This window comes from Calonectris borealis, chromosome 3 (assembly GCF_964195595.1).
Source record: "Calonectris borealis chromosome 3, bCalBor7.hap1.2, whole genome shotgun sequence".
In the NCBI taxonomy this organism is placed as follows: Eukaryota; Metazoa; Chordata; class Aves; order Procellariiformes; family Procellariidae; genus Calonectris; species Calonectris borealis.
In genome coordinates this window covers 127,903,878-127,919,765 of record NC_134314.1, presented here as the reverse complement: position 1 = coordinate 127,919,765, position 15,888 = coordinate 127,903,878, and the positions used below count along the sequence as shown (strand labels likewise).

The window sequence follows — 15,888 nt, the reverse complement described above, 5'->3', positions numbered from 1 at the left end:
ACACACAGGACCAAAATTGTATTTTCCGCAAGAAAACCCAGGAGAACCGAATCCCGCTCTCTTTGCCACAGGTGGACATCACCTCTAGTGGTACTTGAAACACATACCCATAGGAACTTGAGCTGAAGAACAGCACCGGGGCTATACCGGCTTGGCTGCACTGAGGTAGCATTAAATTAGCCATTTCCAGCTTCTTTGGTTTTAACTTTGTCCTTCTAATGTTATTCTTGTTCTCCATTATTTATGGCTCATTCCTTCTATTTTAATCACACTGGTGAAATAACCAGCAGGGCAATGTTTTCAGCCTGATGCTCCGCTAAGAGCCCACAGCTCTTTTTTTTTTTGCTCCAGCGGGGTTTGTGACTTCTGGAGCTCTGGCTGCGAGAGGGGCCGGTGCTCGGCGAGGAAAACCAGTCATTTTAGGGAAGGGGAGAAAGAATATTTCATTAGCAGCTTTCTATAAACCAGACTGTAAAAGCTTTATTGGTCTACACACAAAATCACCATGTGATTGTGCATTGCGTAGGGTATATTTCCAATAAATAAATAAGTATTTACAAATGTGCCGGGTGTATAAAAGAGTGGGTTGAACCATGTACATTAGGAAAGCTACAGTTCATACAACGCGTATCTTTTTATTTTCCTTGGAGGCTGCAACGTAGCTCTATCATATCGGGGGGGGAAACGCCGCGTGATAGCAAGCTCACTTAGCACGTAAGGGAGGGTGTGGGGGCACACAGCCCCCCGGAGCTCTGCAGCCCCTCTGCAGCATCCAGCCCTCCCAAGTTCTGACCCCAGGCTTGCAAAACTCCCCATGGGAAAGCTAAGCGCTGCTGCAGGCTGATATTTCACGGGCATAAAGCTGTCAGCACCCGCTCCGCCGCTCGCCCCGCGCCCGTACCAACAGCCGCCGGCTTCACGCCACCGCGGCTGCCGGAGCGGGACCCCCCAGCCCCGCCAGCCCTGCCTGGCAGCACGCGGGCTTTGCAGAGCTGCTCCTTGTCTCCTCGCCGAACGATGGAGCCGGTAAAATGCATTTCCCAGATTTCCCCCCAAGTCCGTGGCTGGAAAGTAAGCAGCGGGCTGGATCCTGCCCCCCGGGGAAGTTTTGCCATGAGCTTTGACATGGATTAGGCTCAGCCCTCGGCCGTGATCTGGACAAGACTAAAGGAAAAACAGGAAAAAACCCTGTGGACAGGAGGGGTAGGTTAAGTGGGTTTGTAAAAAAAAAAAAAAAAAGCCAAACAGTTTAACCCAACAACGGCAGAAAATCATGGAAGAAATTGCGTGGGGAACACGAGGCTCCCCGGCACTGCAACCGATCTTTCCCACCACGGAAAAAATTACCCTGGCACTCCCGGTATCCCCACTGAACCTCCACGCCCCTGAAAAACGCCCCAGAATGGTAAGAGGGAATATAAATCAGGCATTTTAGCCCTCACACGGTGACGCTCAGCAGGGTCCCCACTGTTGCTAGCGATTTAAGGTGAAAAGTGCTCAGCTGCCAGAGGTGAGAGGCAAAAGATGGGGGGGGGGGAACTGAGATTTCTGCCGATGAGGCAGAGGGGGGCAGAGGAGCGAGGCAAAGTGCTGACCACAAGATCTTTGCTCCTTCTTCCATCATCCATCAGCTTAAAAAAACTAAACCGAACACAGACAAAGGCAGGAGCACCCCAGCTCCTCGCCACCACGGGGAAAATCATCTCCAGCCCAGCAGCACGTCTCCCGGCCGAGGAGAGGGGGAATTGGGGCCAGGCGACTTTCCACGGTCCGCGACGACTCGGCCGGCCGTGGCACGCGTGCTCTCGCCCCACATCGATGCGGATTTAAACAGTCATTTCCAGACGGAGACATCCCTCCTGTAACACACGCACGGGTTTTCCTTGAAGCCCACCCGGCTGCTGGCTCGGGAAAAGGAAAGCCGAGCGCCCGCCGCTGCCTGCGCAGGGAGCAGAAACGGAGCAGCGCTCCCTGCATTCCACCTTCCCCGCTCTCTGGCGCGAGCATTGCAAGAGCCGGCTGGAAAGCAGTGAGTATTTTTGGAAGTAGGGATAATCACAGCTTTTCCCAAATTCTCTTCATCATTAAAAAATTGCGGGGGGGGGGGCGGGGGGAAAGAAGTAAATGTTACCCAGTTCCGTCCACCTCCCTCTCTCCGTCCTGCCCGGTCTCCTTACAGTTTCTGGCCGGAGGCGGCACACCCCGAGGCGACCGGCTGAAGTCCCATCTCCTTCTCGTGGGGGCCGTTGCACTTGTAATCCATGGTGGCGGGGGGCCTGCAGCGCTTCTTTGCCAGGTGGTAGCCCAGGGCCAGCAGGGCCAGGGCCGCGGAGAGGGCGCCCATGGCGATGCCCACCAGCGCGCCAGGGTGGAAATGCTCTGCCTTCGGTGGGGTCCGGCTGGGGATGGGCGTCTGGGGTCCGGGCCCGAAATCCCCCGAGTACGCTCCCTCTCCATCCTCCTCCTGGATTTTGATGCAGTGGTTCCGGTCGAGGATCTGGTAGCCGGCGTAGCAGTGGCACTCGTAGCTGCCGGGGCGGTTGGTGCAGTTGTGTTGGCAGAAGTTCATGTCGCACTCGTCGATGTCCACGCAGACCTGCCTGCCGTCGTCGTTCAGCAAGAAGCCCTCGGGGCACTCGCAGGACAGGGTATGCGGGTCACACTCGGCCGGGCACTGGCTGCGGTTGCAGTGCAGCAGGCAGCGGGCGGGTGCCCGCGGGTCGACGGCGTAGCCGGGGAAGCAGCTGCAGCGGTACCCACCGGGCACGTCCTCGCATCGCTGCTCACAGGGCGCCTCGTAGCAACGGGAGATGGGCCGGCAGCGCCCTTCCAGCATCTCGTAGCCGCGGTGGCAGCGGCACTCGAAGCCGCCCTCGGTGTTGACGCAGACCTGTTCACACAGCCTCGGCAACATGGCGCAGTCATCGTCGTCCTCGCAGCTGCTGCCGTCGGCGGCCAGCCGGTAGCCCGACTCGCACATGCAGAGGAAGGTGCTGCCGTTGACGACACAGTGATGCTGGCAGGGCGCGCCGGCGCAGGGCGAGCTGCAGCCGCGGCCGTCGAGGGCCAACACCTTGCCGTCGGGGCAGGAGCAGCGCGGCCGGCCGCCCTCCTCGCCGCAGGCCCCCTCGCAACCTCCGTTAGCCAGGCGGCAGGGCCAGGCTCCCGGGGCTGCGCGGCCCCAGCGCAGCCCCCCGCTTTCCCCCTCCTCGCTGCAGCGCAGCTCCAGCCCCACGGCCGGGATGCTGGCGGTGCTGCGGGGCGGCAGGGCCTGAAAGTCCCCTCCGCGGGCGCCGAAGGGGGTGGTGTAGGTGACGGGGAGCCCCTCGGCGGGAGGCAGGCGGGGGCAGCTGCCCCCGTAGTTGTACTCGCAGAGGAAGCCGTCGGCCGGCGCCTGGCAGGGCCGTTCCTCCCAGCGCAGCTCCCGCGACACGGTCACGCAGCGCTCCCCGCACCGCCGCCCCGACGGCGCGCCCCAGTTGGAGTAGTCGGTGCGACGATCGCCCGTCACCCACTGGAAACCGCGAAGGCGCCGGCTGGGTTCGGTGCAGGGAAGGGCCAGGCGCAGCCCCAGCCACAGCCGCCCGCTGCGGTTCTGCAGCAGCAGGGCGATGGCGTCCTCCGCCACGGTGGAACGGACAGTCATCAGGTGCCCGCCGCCCCCCTCGCACGCCGCGCTGGCCTCCGCGAAGGACCGCGCAGCCCAGAAGACGCCGAAGCAGTCGTGCTCCAGGCACTGCGCGCCCGAGGGGGCGGCCGGCTCCGGCTGCGGGTCCCCCCCGAGCCCCAGCCCCAGCCCGGCCAGCAGCAGCAGCAGCCGCATGGCAGGCGGCGGAGGGGCCGGCCGGCGCGGCAAATCTCTGGCATGCCGCCGCCGCCCGGCCCGGTTTATAAAGCGCTCCGGCCCTCCCCGCCGCCCGCCGCAGGAAGGAAGCGCCTCCGGGGACGGGCCGCCGCCGCTCCTGCTGCCGTCGCGCCGGAGTGATTGCCCGGGTAAATCCCGGCTGCGGGGCGCCGCCCAGCCGTTCCGCACCCCCCTCCCGGCTCCTTCTGCCGGCTCCTCCCCGCCGAACGGCGGGGCAGGGACCGCCGGGGCCGGGGATGCTCCAGCAGGGCTGGAAAGCAGGCAAGAAGAGCGGGGGAGCGGAGAGGTGCCCCGGGTACCCCGCGGGATGCTCCCGGGACGGCTCTCCCGGCAGCCCGGGGACGCGGGCTCAGGGGCTGAGCAGAGCCGGGAAAAAATAGGTTTTCTCCTTGTGCAAAGGGGGAGCAAGCACTGGAGGGACGGAGACTTGCTGGAGAGCACCTCAAGAGGGCAGTGGGACATCCCAACCCCGCCGGGTTCCTCACCCCGGTTGAAAGGCTGCCCGTCGTGGTACAGCATTGGCTTTATTGCGGTCAGCACCATCCCACAGCCTACGCAGCCCCAGAGACAGCGATGGCAGCAGCACCGACGGCAGCCCCACAAGCCATCCCCGCTCGGGATGCCCTGCCTGGTCCCTTCCAGCCTAAACACCACTGCTCATCCATCCGCTGCCTCTCCTGGAGCTTCAGCATCTCGATTTCACACCAGTTGTGTCTGAGGGAGGCAGCCGCTCGGCTGCAGGCCACACAGGACCACCAGATACCTCTGTACCTTCAAGGCAGCCGTGCCTGCCCACCCCTTGGCCTCTTCCCATCACTTGCTCTTCTCCAGGGATGAGGCAGGGTCCCGGAGTGATGGTGGCACAGCGCAGGGTGATGTCTACCTCTTGCAGTAGGTGGCATGTGGCTGGGAGGCTGCAGTGGGCACCCACACTGCTGGGAAGAAGTGCCCATTCCTCAGGCATCTCTGTTACTCCGGACCGCGGACCTATAGTGATGGCAGCTCCCAGTGCTCGTCCGTGCATTAAAGATGCCCTAGAGTGAAGGCAGGGGTTAGGCTGCCAGCCCTTCCAGGACAAAGTCAGACTTTAAAGAAAAAAACTGTTTTTTTCAAAGAAGAAAGAAATTCTGAGATGTCCCTGGGGATTAACTGGTTTTTGCTAAAGCAGCGAGGGACTCGGGAGAGCTCTTCCCTCTGCTTGAAGGATGGGGTGTTAACAGCGATGGACGACCATCTCTGCGTGCCTTACAATTTGCAGCCCAGCAAAGCAGTTCCAGGGGATTTGAGCTGAGATGGGATGCCAGGAAAAAGTGGGATTTCTTCCCGGGCTTTGCAAATCAGCCCCCAGTTATAAACAGGGCTGGCATGGCCTTGCTCTTGGGATCAGAGAAAATCGGCGTGGAGAGGCCGGCAGCGCGCTGTGCCCCGCTTCAGGACATCATCCTGGCTCCCACGCTGCCGGAGCGGCGGAGGGAGAGCGGGCGCTGAGCGCAGGGAGAGGGGCCCCATCCCCGGTGCTCCTGCCCAGCCGGGGGGTCTCGCCCCCGGGCACCGGCTCCCCTCCCTCACGGGCGCCTCTGCTGCTGTTTTCTGAACAGCTGTGCCCTTTCCATGGTTTTCTCTTTGCGGGATCCACCTCTGCTGTCAGGACATAGCCAAGAGCAAAATAAAAATGAAAAGCAAACATGCAAAGCTTCGCCGCTCAAAGAAAAGGGTATTTGACCCTTTTTTTTCAATTTTGAGAGCGGTGTTTTTACGGGAAGACTCAGTCACTGCAATTAGCCCTCGGGATCCCCTGCGGAGAAGCAAATCCATATTTCCTTGCTTCACTCATTGCAAGGAGGTTACTTTATTAAACTCTTATGGTTTGTCTTGTCCTTTTCCAGCCCTTTGTAGCTCACGCGACGCTGTGGAGAAAAGGAAAGACGGGGGAAAGAGTAATAATAATCCTTAATAACAGTAATAATAATAAACATCACCAAACAAGCTGGGGATTGGGGTTCCCTAATCTCAACCCAAAGCCATCGTCTCCTCCCAGGGGACACATGTCCCGTAGGTCTGATCCGCCGTTCCTCCGACCTCTGGAAAGGAGGGACAAATTGGTGCATATATGGGTGGGCTTGCCTGTGCCAGTCGCTCCCTGGATAAAATAATTCACCCAAGAAGAGCTTAGTCGCTCTTCATCGCCACAAAACATGTAAATAGGATCATTCCCAGAAGTTTCCTGGTAACGCCGATCTTTCTTGGCTTTAGTAAAACCTGTTGTTTCCCTAGTTTTCATTTCATTTTTTTCAATTCTGGTGGTCTTTTTCTTTTCTTTTTCTGTTTTCAGAAGCAAAACAGCAAAATGAGGGGGGAAAGGTGAGGGCAAACAACAGAGAAAGAAAGAAGGCAGAATGTAATCAGTGGAAAATAAAAAACTACCAATAGATTTCTGTTCTCTCTTTTTTTAAGAAATTATAAAAACAGACACAAATTTCCTTTTCAAGGCTACATGATGGAAATATTTTGAAAATTTCCAGGAAAAATATAGTACTCCCAAAACAATGGCTTCTCAGATCATCGCGCTGATGTCCTTGCCCCGCCGACAACAGCTTGCAGGGTTGATCTTGCCAGTAGAAAGGGAAGATAATCAGGGCAGGAGAAACGAGATTAATCATGTTTTAATAACTCTTTTTCTATTCCGATGATCTTTTCTCTCTGTTGCCTCAAAGCATGACAGGCATGGGCTGATGTGGCCCTGACGGGCTGACTCACAGATCCAGAAATGCCCTTCCTGCTGACATACTGCTTTTCCTTTATAAAAGTTGATTAATCATGCTCCTCCGCAATGCAAAGTTATTGCAAGACGTTACCGGCTGTCCGCTGCGATAACAGGAGGGAGACCTTTTGCTTTACTTGCGTCTGACTCATCTGAAATGTCATTGTCACCCTTCGGCCAGAGGAATGCTCTATTTTGAATAGTTCCTTTGGCCTGCGGTCACGGGGGGCATGTGTCACGGATTTTCCTTGCTTGTTTGTTGGATTTTGGAAATGAGGTTCCTCATGTCAGAAGGCTGACAATTATACACAATTTAATGTAATGTAATATAATGTAATGTAATGTAATATAATTAATATAATATAACAAATAATATTAAATTCTTATGTCAGGATTAAAAAAAAATTGAAAGCAGACCATTAAATAGCATATACGTGCTTTCCCATCTACGCTTTCTCTCACACGACCCCTCTTGGGATCATTAAAACTGCACAGGGGTCCCTTCTCCCCGATTTGGGCGATCTGCTTGGGGTTTCGCGGTGCCCACCGGCTCCGTACGAGCCAAGTTCCCGCAGGTCCGGGCAGGAATCCCTTGCAGAAAAGACGAATTTCCCTGCGCTGGATCAGACGCAAGGAGAAAAATATCTCAAGGCCAGGAAGTGCCGACCAAATAAATCCATCCAAAAGGAAGGTTTAATGCCCGGCCAGGCACCCAGGCAAGGTAGGGACCTGCAAGGGGGTGTCGCTGCGCAGCTGCACTGAGGATGCTTAAGTGGCTGCACCTTAATTAAGAGCACTACTTAGGGCGGTTTTGCCTGAAGGGAGTTTTGTTTGCAATGGCTTTGGAGAAGGCAGGGCTGGGGAGGTCACGCCGGGTGGTGAGTGAGTCTTCTTTCTTGTTAGAACTGGGAAAATAAGTTTTCTCCATGCCCTCGCATCTCCGTGGTCTGTTACAGCCACTGTTTTCAGTCCGGGTGCAGAAAATACAATTTGAGAGTAGTGGTAGGGCTGAGCTAGGTCCTCCGAGCACGCCTGGTACTTTTTTTCCCTCTGGCTCATAGTTTTATGTTAATTCTTGGACTACAACCAGGGAAAGCAGCCGGTGCAGTTTCCCACAGGGATTAAAGCCTCCCGAGGCTGGGTGTTGGTGGTTTTTGGCATGGGAAGTGCATGACTTCTCCTCCTACCGTCACCTTCACCTGGTGACCTGCCTTGACACTGTCCTGTCCCTGTGCCCCTGCCCCAAGCCAGCACAGCTGAATTAATTGGTATCTGCTGGAAGCGATGGCTCAGGTGCCATCGTGGGATGGAGAGGCTGGAGAAACCTTGTCAGGACCCCAGCCAGGAAAATATTGGAAGTTTTGCTTATTTAGGGGCATTAGACTCTCATCCTTCTCCATCCTCCTCTGCTGAGCCTTGCAACATCTCCAACACATGCACTTGCCCATGAGGCACGTGCTGGATTTTCCTTCAGGAAAGCCGACGGATCTTCCCTTTGCCGCAGGCTGGCTCTTCCCCTCTGTCACGGTGTCACCGGCGCCGCTCAAATCTGCTCAGCGAGATATGAACTGCGCTTAGCAGCCTTGAAAGGGCTTGGGAGAGCCAAATGGCAAGAAACATTTAAAAGATAAAAGTAATAAAAAGAGGAAATGAGCAGACATTTAAATCATTTGTTTTTGCAGTGGCTGACTCTTTGTGGGATTTGAAGGAAGGAGCATGGAATTTTGTAGATTATATTTTAACATTGGTCAGTACCTTTTCTCTAAATTCTTGTGGTGGAGGCCGTTTCCTTGCAGCACCTTTCCCAGAAATGGGGAAAAATTATCTCCCCGGCTGAATTACTACGTTGCGCTCCTTCGCTTTGGTTTATCGGGTTAGCCGTGAGGCTCTTGCAGGGGGAACTCCATCCAACGTGCCCCAGCCTCAGCAGGGCAAAATAAATAGCATTAGCGGTAACAGCAGGCTGGCAGTCTCCCGCCACGCTCCGGCTGGGAGCAATGTTCCTGCTAAAATACAACATCGTCCCACCCTTGGCAGCTCCTTGCGCTCGGCAAGGACCCCCCTGCTCCCTGCACGGACTCTGCCGGCAAATTTTGTATGGCCGGCGCCTTATCCCCATGGGCGCTTCCCAGGGCAGGCAGAACAACTCCGGGAATGCTCTTTGTGGTTTGATGTGTGAAGGCACCAAACATCCATCATGAGATCTAGTGTCCTTTTTTTTTTTTTGGGGGGGGGGGTTCTTGGGTTTATTTTCTTGTTTTTAAACACTATTTAAGGCAAATGTCAATGACTCATAAACCACCACATGAATGCCATTGCAGACATGGGCGATACGAGTGGGTTTTTGTGTCGTCGAGGTTTTTCCCCCATCTTTGTGACCCTTTCCCTTTTCAGGATGGCCTTTCTTTGGTGGTGCATGTCGTGGAGGCAGCTCTAGCCACCGGCAATCCTGCAGTTTGAATTCATCGAGTGATTTCTGTTGCTGACCAGAGCCAGAAAAGCAGATCTCTGCCCTCATACAGAGCTACGCTGAAATCAGCGGGAGTGCTCGTGGCCTTAGGACCTTGCTCGTGGGCTTGGGATCCAACTGAGATCATCCCAGTGCCCCCACCCCGTGGCCTTGGCAGACATGAAGTGAATGGCCCTCACTCAGGACAGCAGTGCCCATGAAAGTCTGAGACCCGACATGGCTTTGCAGGGTGAGCACTGACAGAGGAGTTGTTAGCACCGTCCACCACCGTGGGAAATGCAAGGATTACGTGTACCAAATCAATAGGTTTTGATATCATATATATTTATTAAAAACCACTGAAGATGCGTTTAGATTTTATTGGTGTTTCATCAGAAAAGCAACATACAGTGTCATTCAACGTGTGGGATAACCTTATTCTTTTAGCCGAAGGCAACTGCAAGGCTGTGGTGCTGTGCCATTGCCGTGCGGATGACGAAGTAAAATTCAGTCCTGACCTGCCATTTCCACAACGGATGAGGCGTGTCTTAATTCCAGACCATCAAAATATAACACACTCTTCATTACAAACCAGTCGATATGTACAAAGCATTTCAGACGCGCCGGCTAGCCCGTCCTGCCACGGTGACAGCAGCACAGTCATAGGTCTTGCTTATAATGGCTCCTCGTTTATACGGAAGGAACGGGGAGCAGAGGTAGCTGCCCCGGGCACCGCGGTAAAACCCCCTTGGGCCGGGATGAACATCCCGTCTCCTCTGACTGTAAGACGGGGTACCAAACTATCTGGTCCCGTTCCTATTCGCTTTAGCCCACGGGATTCACCGGGCCCTGGATAACTCCCTAACGAGGACACGGATCAAACCGTTCCTGCTGGGTTTGTGGCAGGAAGAAACGGAGGCACGAGATTATCCAGGTGTAATTGCACCGGGATGAAGGATGCTACATCAGGAAATATTCCACCAGAGAGAACCCAAACTAAACCTAGGCACAAATCAGTGTCTTCCCTAGGCTGGAACCGCTACCATACTCCATTGGTAATACAGTACGCATACCGGAATACACAAAGGTCGTAACAGAAATCAGGATTATAGGTTTTGCTGAGGAATTTCTAGAATAAATAACATCTCTCAGATTTGTACCAGCTCTGAGCCCACAGTTATGCTTCCTCTTCCCTTTTTCATAGTGGAATAAGTGTAATATACAACAATCAATTGATACCTTAACTGAAAAATAAGGCAGAAACACTCCTGAGACTGTTCATGTCTGGAAAATGCCTCAGCTTTCCATAAAGCAAACCAAGTAGTCCCTGCAATGCGAGGCACGTCGCTGTGACTGCCTTTTCCCCGTACAGACCCTGAGTTGGCATAGCCCGACAGCGCAGGCATAATTTTATGTATGTAGGTCGTCCCACTGATTTCGGTAGGATTATTCGTTTGCTTAATTTATTCCTGTATTCAAAACGCTTTGCCGGCTTGCCATAACACAGACAAGGTAGGAATTTTCTGCGGGACTTCCAAGAATGCCGCTGCTGCATTCACTGCTTCTCCCAGCCACTGTGTGGAGAAAAGGAAGCATGGACAGAACATTAAAAACATTTCTATCAGCTACGTTTTCCTGTGTTGTTTTGGTTTTTTTTTTAATTTTACAATGGAGAAATGAAGACCAAAAAAACAGTAGGAAAGGGTTTTCCTCCACACATGGAAGAACAGGATGCAGGTCACTGCCTACAGCAAACTCCTTTGTGTTCAGCTCCCGTTTCTGTAGCAATTAAGCCTCAAGTATACAATAAAACCAGCAGAAACTTCAGGAAACTTATGTACCCTTCAAATCACATGCCTATTCTTTTCTAGCACCTTTTTGCCTTGTAGGGCATGGGTAAATAATGAAGCTAGCACTGCTTGCTGGGAAGCAGGAATGGCCCCTGTGCCCCTCAGTTTTTTGGGGAGGATTCACGCTGAAAGAGCTCGAAGAGGCTTCATCGTCAGGAGTGGCTGAGTATAAACAGCTCTCTGAAGTTAGGTACCTGGGGAAGAACTTTGCCCTGAGAAAGCATTTGCTTTGAAGCGGGGTTGAAAGTTTTACATCTACTAATTAGCAAATATACAACATCCAGTGTATTCTTTACAGGGGGAGGAATGGAAAATGCACTCAGCCTGGACCCCCAGCGGTTGGGAAGGGGTCCTACCCAAAAAGTATGATCCAACAGGAAAAGTCTGGCCTCTCATCCGGCTGCATTTGAAGGACAGCATTGTTTTCTGTGTTTTGCAAGCGGTTTTAAACTGAATACACTGGAAACGGGTAGGCAGTTCTTCTAAACATAGTTTTTCATAGCTTTTTACCGTATATTCTCTGCCTTGGCCCCTTGTCTACAAGGCCGAGTTGAAGAGCTTTCCCCGCGCTGGGCACCTCCTGCGCTCAGGGGGTGGGTTAGGGTCTCGCCCTGGCGGGCTGGATGCCTCGGGGGAAGCATCGCGCTCTCACTGCTCCAAAGCCCGGGCAGTCGCCCAGGCTGCCGCGCGGCTCTGGGGAGCTGCGGGGACGGTGACTCCACTAGCCTTACGGTGTCTGCTCCCCCGGAGAAGCTCTCTGCTGCTGCAGTTTTAAAAAGGTTTATTCAGTTACCTCTGACTTTTTTAAAAAAAAAAAAAACAAAAACCACAACACTTTAAAAAAAAAAACCCTGCTTGTGGCTGCAGAGACCAGCCCTTGGTGAAACACTAAGAATTTCAAACCCATTTCAATGAGAACAAGGCATGAGCAAGGGTTGAAGGCAGGCTGGCTGCTGCCAGGCAGGCGAGGGGGGGACTAGCATTACTTTTGGGATGGCAAAGGACTGGGGGGGCTGCGGGGACAGGGCGGGGAAGCTGCTGCTTTTGCATGTCGGCATTTCAAATACACGTAGAGGAGACCAAATGAAAAATGAAATGAACTGTTTTCCTTTAGGAAGGCAAATCAACGCTTATAATTTGCTATTTTTAAGCACAGTGAGGTTCTGCAGAGTTGAGGAGCAGCCCTGGCAGGCAAATTCAACCCCGTTCGCTCTCCACCTCGCAGCACTGTCCCTGTTAACCCTTCCCTCGGCGGAGCGGAGCCTGCTTTATAAACCGCAGGACTGATTTGGGCTGCCTGCCCACCCAGCCCCGAGACCTGTCCTTGGGCAAGGAAGCCCAGGACGGGCTCTCGGACATGCAAAACCACGTTGAACAGACAGCATCACTCTCCCCTGCCCCCTTTTATTTTTCTTTTTAATTTGCAAAAAACGCTCTCTGTCGCTCACGGCTCTGCCTCCCCCCTCGCTGCCCCGGGCGCCGTTACCTGCGCTCGCCGCCCGCCCCGCGGCTCTCCGGCTGCTCGGGCACCCAGCAGTAGTTGTCCGCCGCGCTTTTGGCCGGCCGCTTCTCCTGCTTGGCCGCCCTCCTCCTGTAGGCCAGCAGGGCCAGGGCGAAGGCCAGCAGCAGCAGAATGGCTACCAGGCTGCCCAGGATGTAGTAGAGGAGCAGCCTGGGGCCATCGGCGCTGTGCTCGGGGCCGGGCGCCGACCCTACCGCCGTGGGGGCCGGCGGCGTCGCCCCGACGGGGATGCCCAGGGTCTGGGGGATGCCCGTGGTCCATGGGGCACCCGTGGTCTGGAGGATGCCCGTGGTCCGTGGGATGCCCGTGGTCCGCAGGGTGCTGTTGGGGGCCCCCGCGGGCTCCTCTCCGGCGGTGGGTGCGGCGCGGCAGCCATGTCCATCCTCCTGTGGGAGGAAGCCGGGTGGGCAGAGGCACTCGAAGGCACCAGGCAGGTTGCGGCAGGGCCCGGGGCAGGGGTCCCGCAGGCACTCGTCCACGTCCAGGCAGGCATCGCCACTGCCGGGCTGGCGCTGGTAGCCGGGCCGGCAGGCGCAGTGGAAGGAACCGGGGACGTTGAGGCAGAGCTGGGGGCAGACGCCGGGCTGGGCGCACTCGTCCTCGTCGCGGCAGTGGCGGCCGCCCGGCCCCGTCGGCCGGTAGCCGGGCCGGCAGAGGCAGAGGAAGCTGCCGGCCGTGTTGCGGCACTCGTGCTGGCAGGGCTCGGCCAGGCACTCGTCCACGTCCAGGCAGCGGCGGCCGTCGGGCGCCAGGGCGTAGCCGTCCTCGCAGCCGCACTCGAAGCCGCCGGGCCGGGTCCGGCAGGTCCCCTGGCAGGGGTTGGGGTGGCAGGCGTCCTCGGGCAGGCAGGAGGCCATGTCAGGGGCCAGGGCGTAGCCGGGATGGCAGGCGCAGCGCGGGGGCTCCCCCGGCGCCTCCAGGCAGCGGTGCTGGCAGCCCCCGTTGCGGTGGGCGCAGGCGGCGGGGCAGAGGGGCCCGGGGGGGTGCCAGGCGAAGCCGCCCCCCTCCAGCGGCCCCTTGCAGAGGGCGAAGGCCGGGCCCTCGCCCCCCTCGCAGTCGGCCTCCGCCAGCGTGCCGAAGGGGGCGGCCGCCAGCCGGGGGCTGCGCACCCCGAAGGGGGTGGCGTAGCTGACCCGGCCGGGCCCGGCCAGCGGCAGGGGCCCGCACATCCCCCGGAAGCTGAACTTGCAGAGGAAGGCAGGCAGCGGGGCCCGGCAGGCGCGGTCGGCCCAGCCGGCGGTGCCGGGGGGCCCGGCCGGCCGCAGGCTGACGCAGCGGGAGCTGAGGCAGGTGACGGCGGGCTCGGACAGCCAGGCCGAGTAGTTACCGGGCTCCCCGCCGGCCGCCCAGGCGAAGCCCCGCAGCGGCTCCTGCGGCTGGACGCACCGGCCCCGCGACAGCGACAGCCCGATCCAGGCCGGGCCCGGCCAGCCGGCCGCCGCCAGCAGCTCCCGCAGCCGCTCGGCCTCGGCGGGGCTGCGTGCCGGAGCCAGGTTGCCACCATTATGCCGGCAACGCTCCTGGGCGCCGCTCCATCCCAGCTCGGCCTGGTGCAGGGTGTAGCAGGCGGTACCGGCGCAGACCACCTCGGCGTCCTCCCCGCCAGACCCCCGCACCAGCAGCAGCAGCAGCAGCAGCACCGGCAGCCGGGCCACGGCCATCCCGCCGGCTGGACGGACGGACGGATGGATGGATGGACGGACGGATGGACGGAGGGACTCGTCAGCCGCCGGCTCACATCCCCTCGTCCCGCCGAGCTCGCCCTGCGCGCATCCTGTGCTCCCGGGTCTCCTATTTATCACCGGAGGCTACGGCTTCCTGTAGCGTGGTCTGGCTGGCCGGGTGTTGTTGGCGGCCCAGGCGCTCGCCTCGCTGTCTTCCCCTTCCCCCCGGCGCAGCGGGCTCCTCGCTCCCATCCTAAAGCTCTGGCTGCGAAGGGGCTCGCCGTGCTTCGGCTGGTGCCGCTTTTCTGCAGCAGAAACTAGCCGGGTTCCTGCTTTTTTTTATTGTTTTCGTGGGCTCGATCTACTCACTCACCCAGCAGATGATTTTTCTAATCCCTAATAGGGCCTGATAGTTTTCAAGCGTGTATTGCTAAAAGGGGAAAAAAAAAAAAAAACAAAAATAAAAAGCCGTGGGATCCCTTGCTATCGGCCTCTAAAAGAAACTGAATATTTGGCGCGGTGTCTCATGCACACGCTACATTTCCAGTGCATTTTTCCCCTTCTTCTTGCGCTTTAAATAGACGGACAAGCCCCGAAATAGGAGTTAGGTCGTGGGAAGGTCCAGGCTGCCAGGACAGAGCCAAGCTCGGCCGGTCCCCGATGCCGTCCGGAGCGAACCCTCCGTGCCGAGGGAAGCGCTGGCCGGCGGCTGCCCCGGCATCTCAGGAGTGAGGGTTAATGCTGTGATGCTCTGCGTTAATAACTCGCTAATCACTTGACCCTGACCCGGTGCAGAGAATTGGCTGGGCTCGGCTGGTGTCGGTGCCTCCGCAGAAGGCCATTACAGAAATGTTTAAACTCTAAACAGACATTAATTTTGGAAAAGCCCCTGAAAGGGCTTGAGGCAACTTCTCTACAACAGTGTTTTAGGATCCAAAAGCATTTTAGCAGCGTGATTGAAATTTAAATATTTTGAAATATTGAACTTAAGTACTTACTGGTGCAGAATTTATCCTTTTTCAGACCAAGACATGCTAAGCAACACGGTGACTTCTTTTCTGCCGCAGCGCTGCAGCGGGTGTGCTCGCCGTTGGGGTGCCGCAGCCACGCGCGTAACCCGCCGCGCGCGCACGCAAACCAGCATTTTGCACATCTGAGCACCCCCGCGCACGTCCTGGTTTGGACCCATCATTTTTTATTTTACTGTAAAGCTGTCCTCTGGCGGATTCCTGCCCGCAGAGCAGCGTCTGCAGAGAGGTCGGGACGGTGACAGTGTTACAGAGGGTGAAGACTAATGGACTGCCCCGAAGAAGGGAGGACTGCGGGAGAGGCTCTCCAGATGCGGTGCGCCTTGCGCTTTCCGCTTGCTGGGACAGCAAACAAGCAAAAGACGAATGAGTTTAAAAAAGCTAATTCCCTCGCTGACGGTCCACCCGCCCTTCTGCACCCTGGGATCTTCTCCTGGAGCTTCCCTCTCGCAGCAGCTAACTCAGACTTCAGCCCCGTGACCTGCGAGTCTGTCTTATCTTTTCGTGCTTAGCAGGCATCCATCATAACCATGAATTCAATCTTCATTCCGGTAATCTTCCTCTTTGTTGATTTATCTGGGTTTTGTGTGCTGAGTTAGCTCAGTAGCAAGCGACAGGAAGCCAACCGAGGAACCGAAACAAGAAACCCCCTTGGTCCCTTCCCTCCTTTATACCCTAAATATAAAAGTCTCCCAAAATCCCCATACTGAAGACTACAGATTTCTGTTGTCCTTCCCCAGACCTGCTTA

The 15,888-nt window shown here is 56.5% G+C and overlaps 2 protein-coding genes across 4 annotated transcripts; both read right to left on the bottom strand.

Annotated features, from left to right (window-relative positions):
* Positions 1-489: 489 nt before the first annotated feature.
* Positions 490-3,904, bottom strand: THBD (thrombomodulin). Its single transcript, XM_075147881.1, has one exon. It carries the CDS (start codon positions 3,821-3,823, stop codon positions 2,174-2,176), a length of 1,650 nt encoding a protein of 549 aa, XP_075003982.1. The 5' UTR covers positions 3,824-3,904; the 3' UTR covers positions 490-2,173.
* A 4,954-nt stretch (positions 3,905-8,858) lies between these two features.
* On the bottom strand, positions 8,859-14,566 carry CD93 (CD93 molecule). 3 transcript variants are annotated; one of them, XR_012673285.1, is made up of 3 exons: positions 12,412-14,566; positions 11,436-11,688; positions 8,859-10,649 (listed from the first exon to the last, which is right to left on the bottom strand). XR_012673285.1 is itself a non-coding variant. In XM_075147879.1 (2 exons), the coding sequence occupies exons 1-2, from the start codon at positions 14,106-14,108 to the stop codon at positions 11,574-11,576; spliced, it is 1,812 nt and encodes a 603-aa protein (XP_075003980.1). In that variant the 5' UTR covers positions 14,109-14,566; the 3' UTR covers positions 8,859-11,573. The 3 variants fall into 3 exon arrangements, 2 of the variants coding, with proteins under 2 accessions (XP_075003980.1, XP_075003981.1); XM_075147879.1 differs by having other exon boundaries at positions 8,859-11,688; XM_075147880.1 differs by lacking the exon at positions 11,436-11,688.
* Positions 14,567-15,888: the final 1,322 nt, after the last annotated feature.

Coding starts and splice junctions, on each gene's coding strand:
- THBD (XM_075147881.1), bottom strand. CDS start 3,823: ATGCGGCTGCTGCTGCTGCTGGCCGGGCTGGGGCTGGGGCTCGGGGGG.
- CD93 (XM_075147879.1), bottom strand. CDS start 14,108: ATGGCCGTGGCCCGGCTGCCGGTGCTGCTGCTGCTGCTGCTGCTGGTG. Junction 11,689..12,411: donor GGGGCGGGCGGCGAGCGCAG/GTAACGGCGCCC, acceptor TTAAAACTGCAG/CAGCAGAGAGCTTCTCCGGG.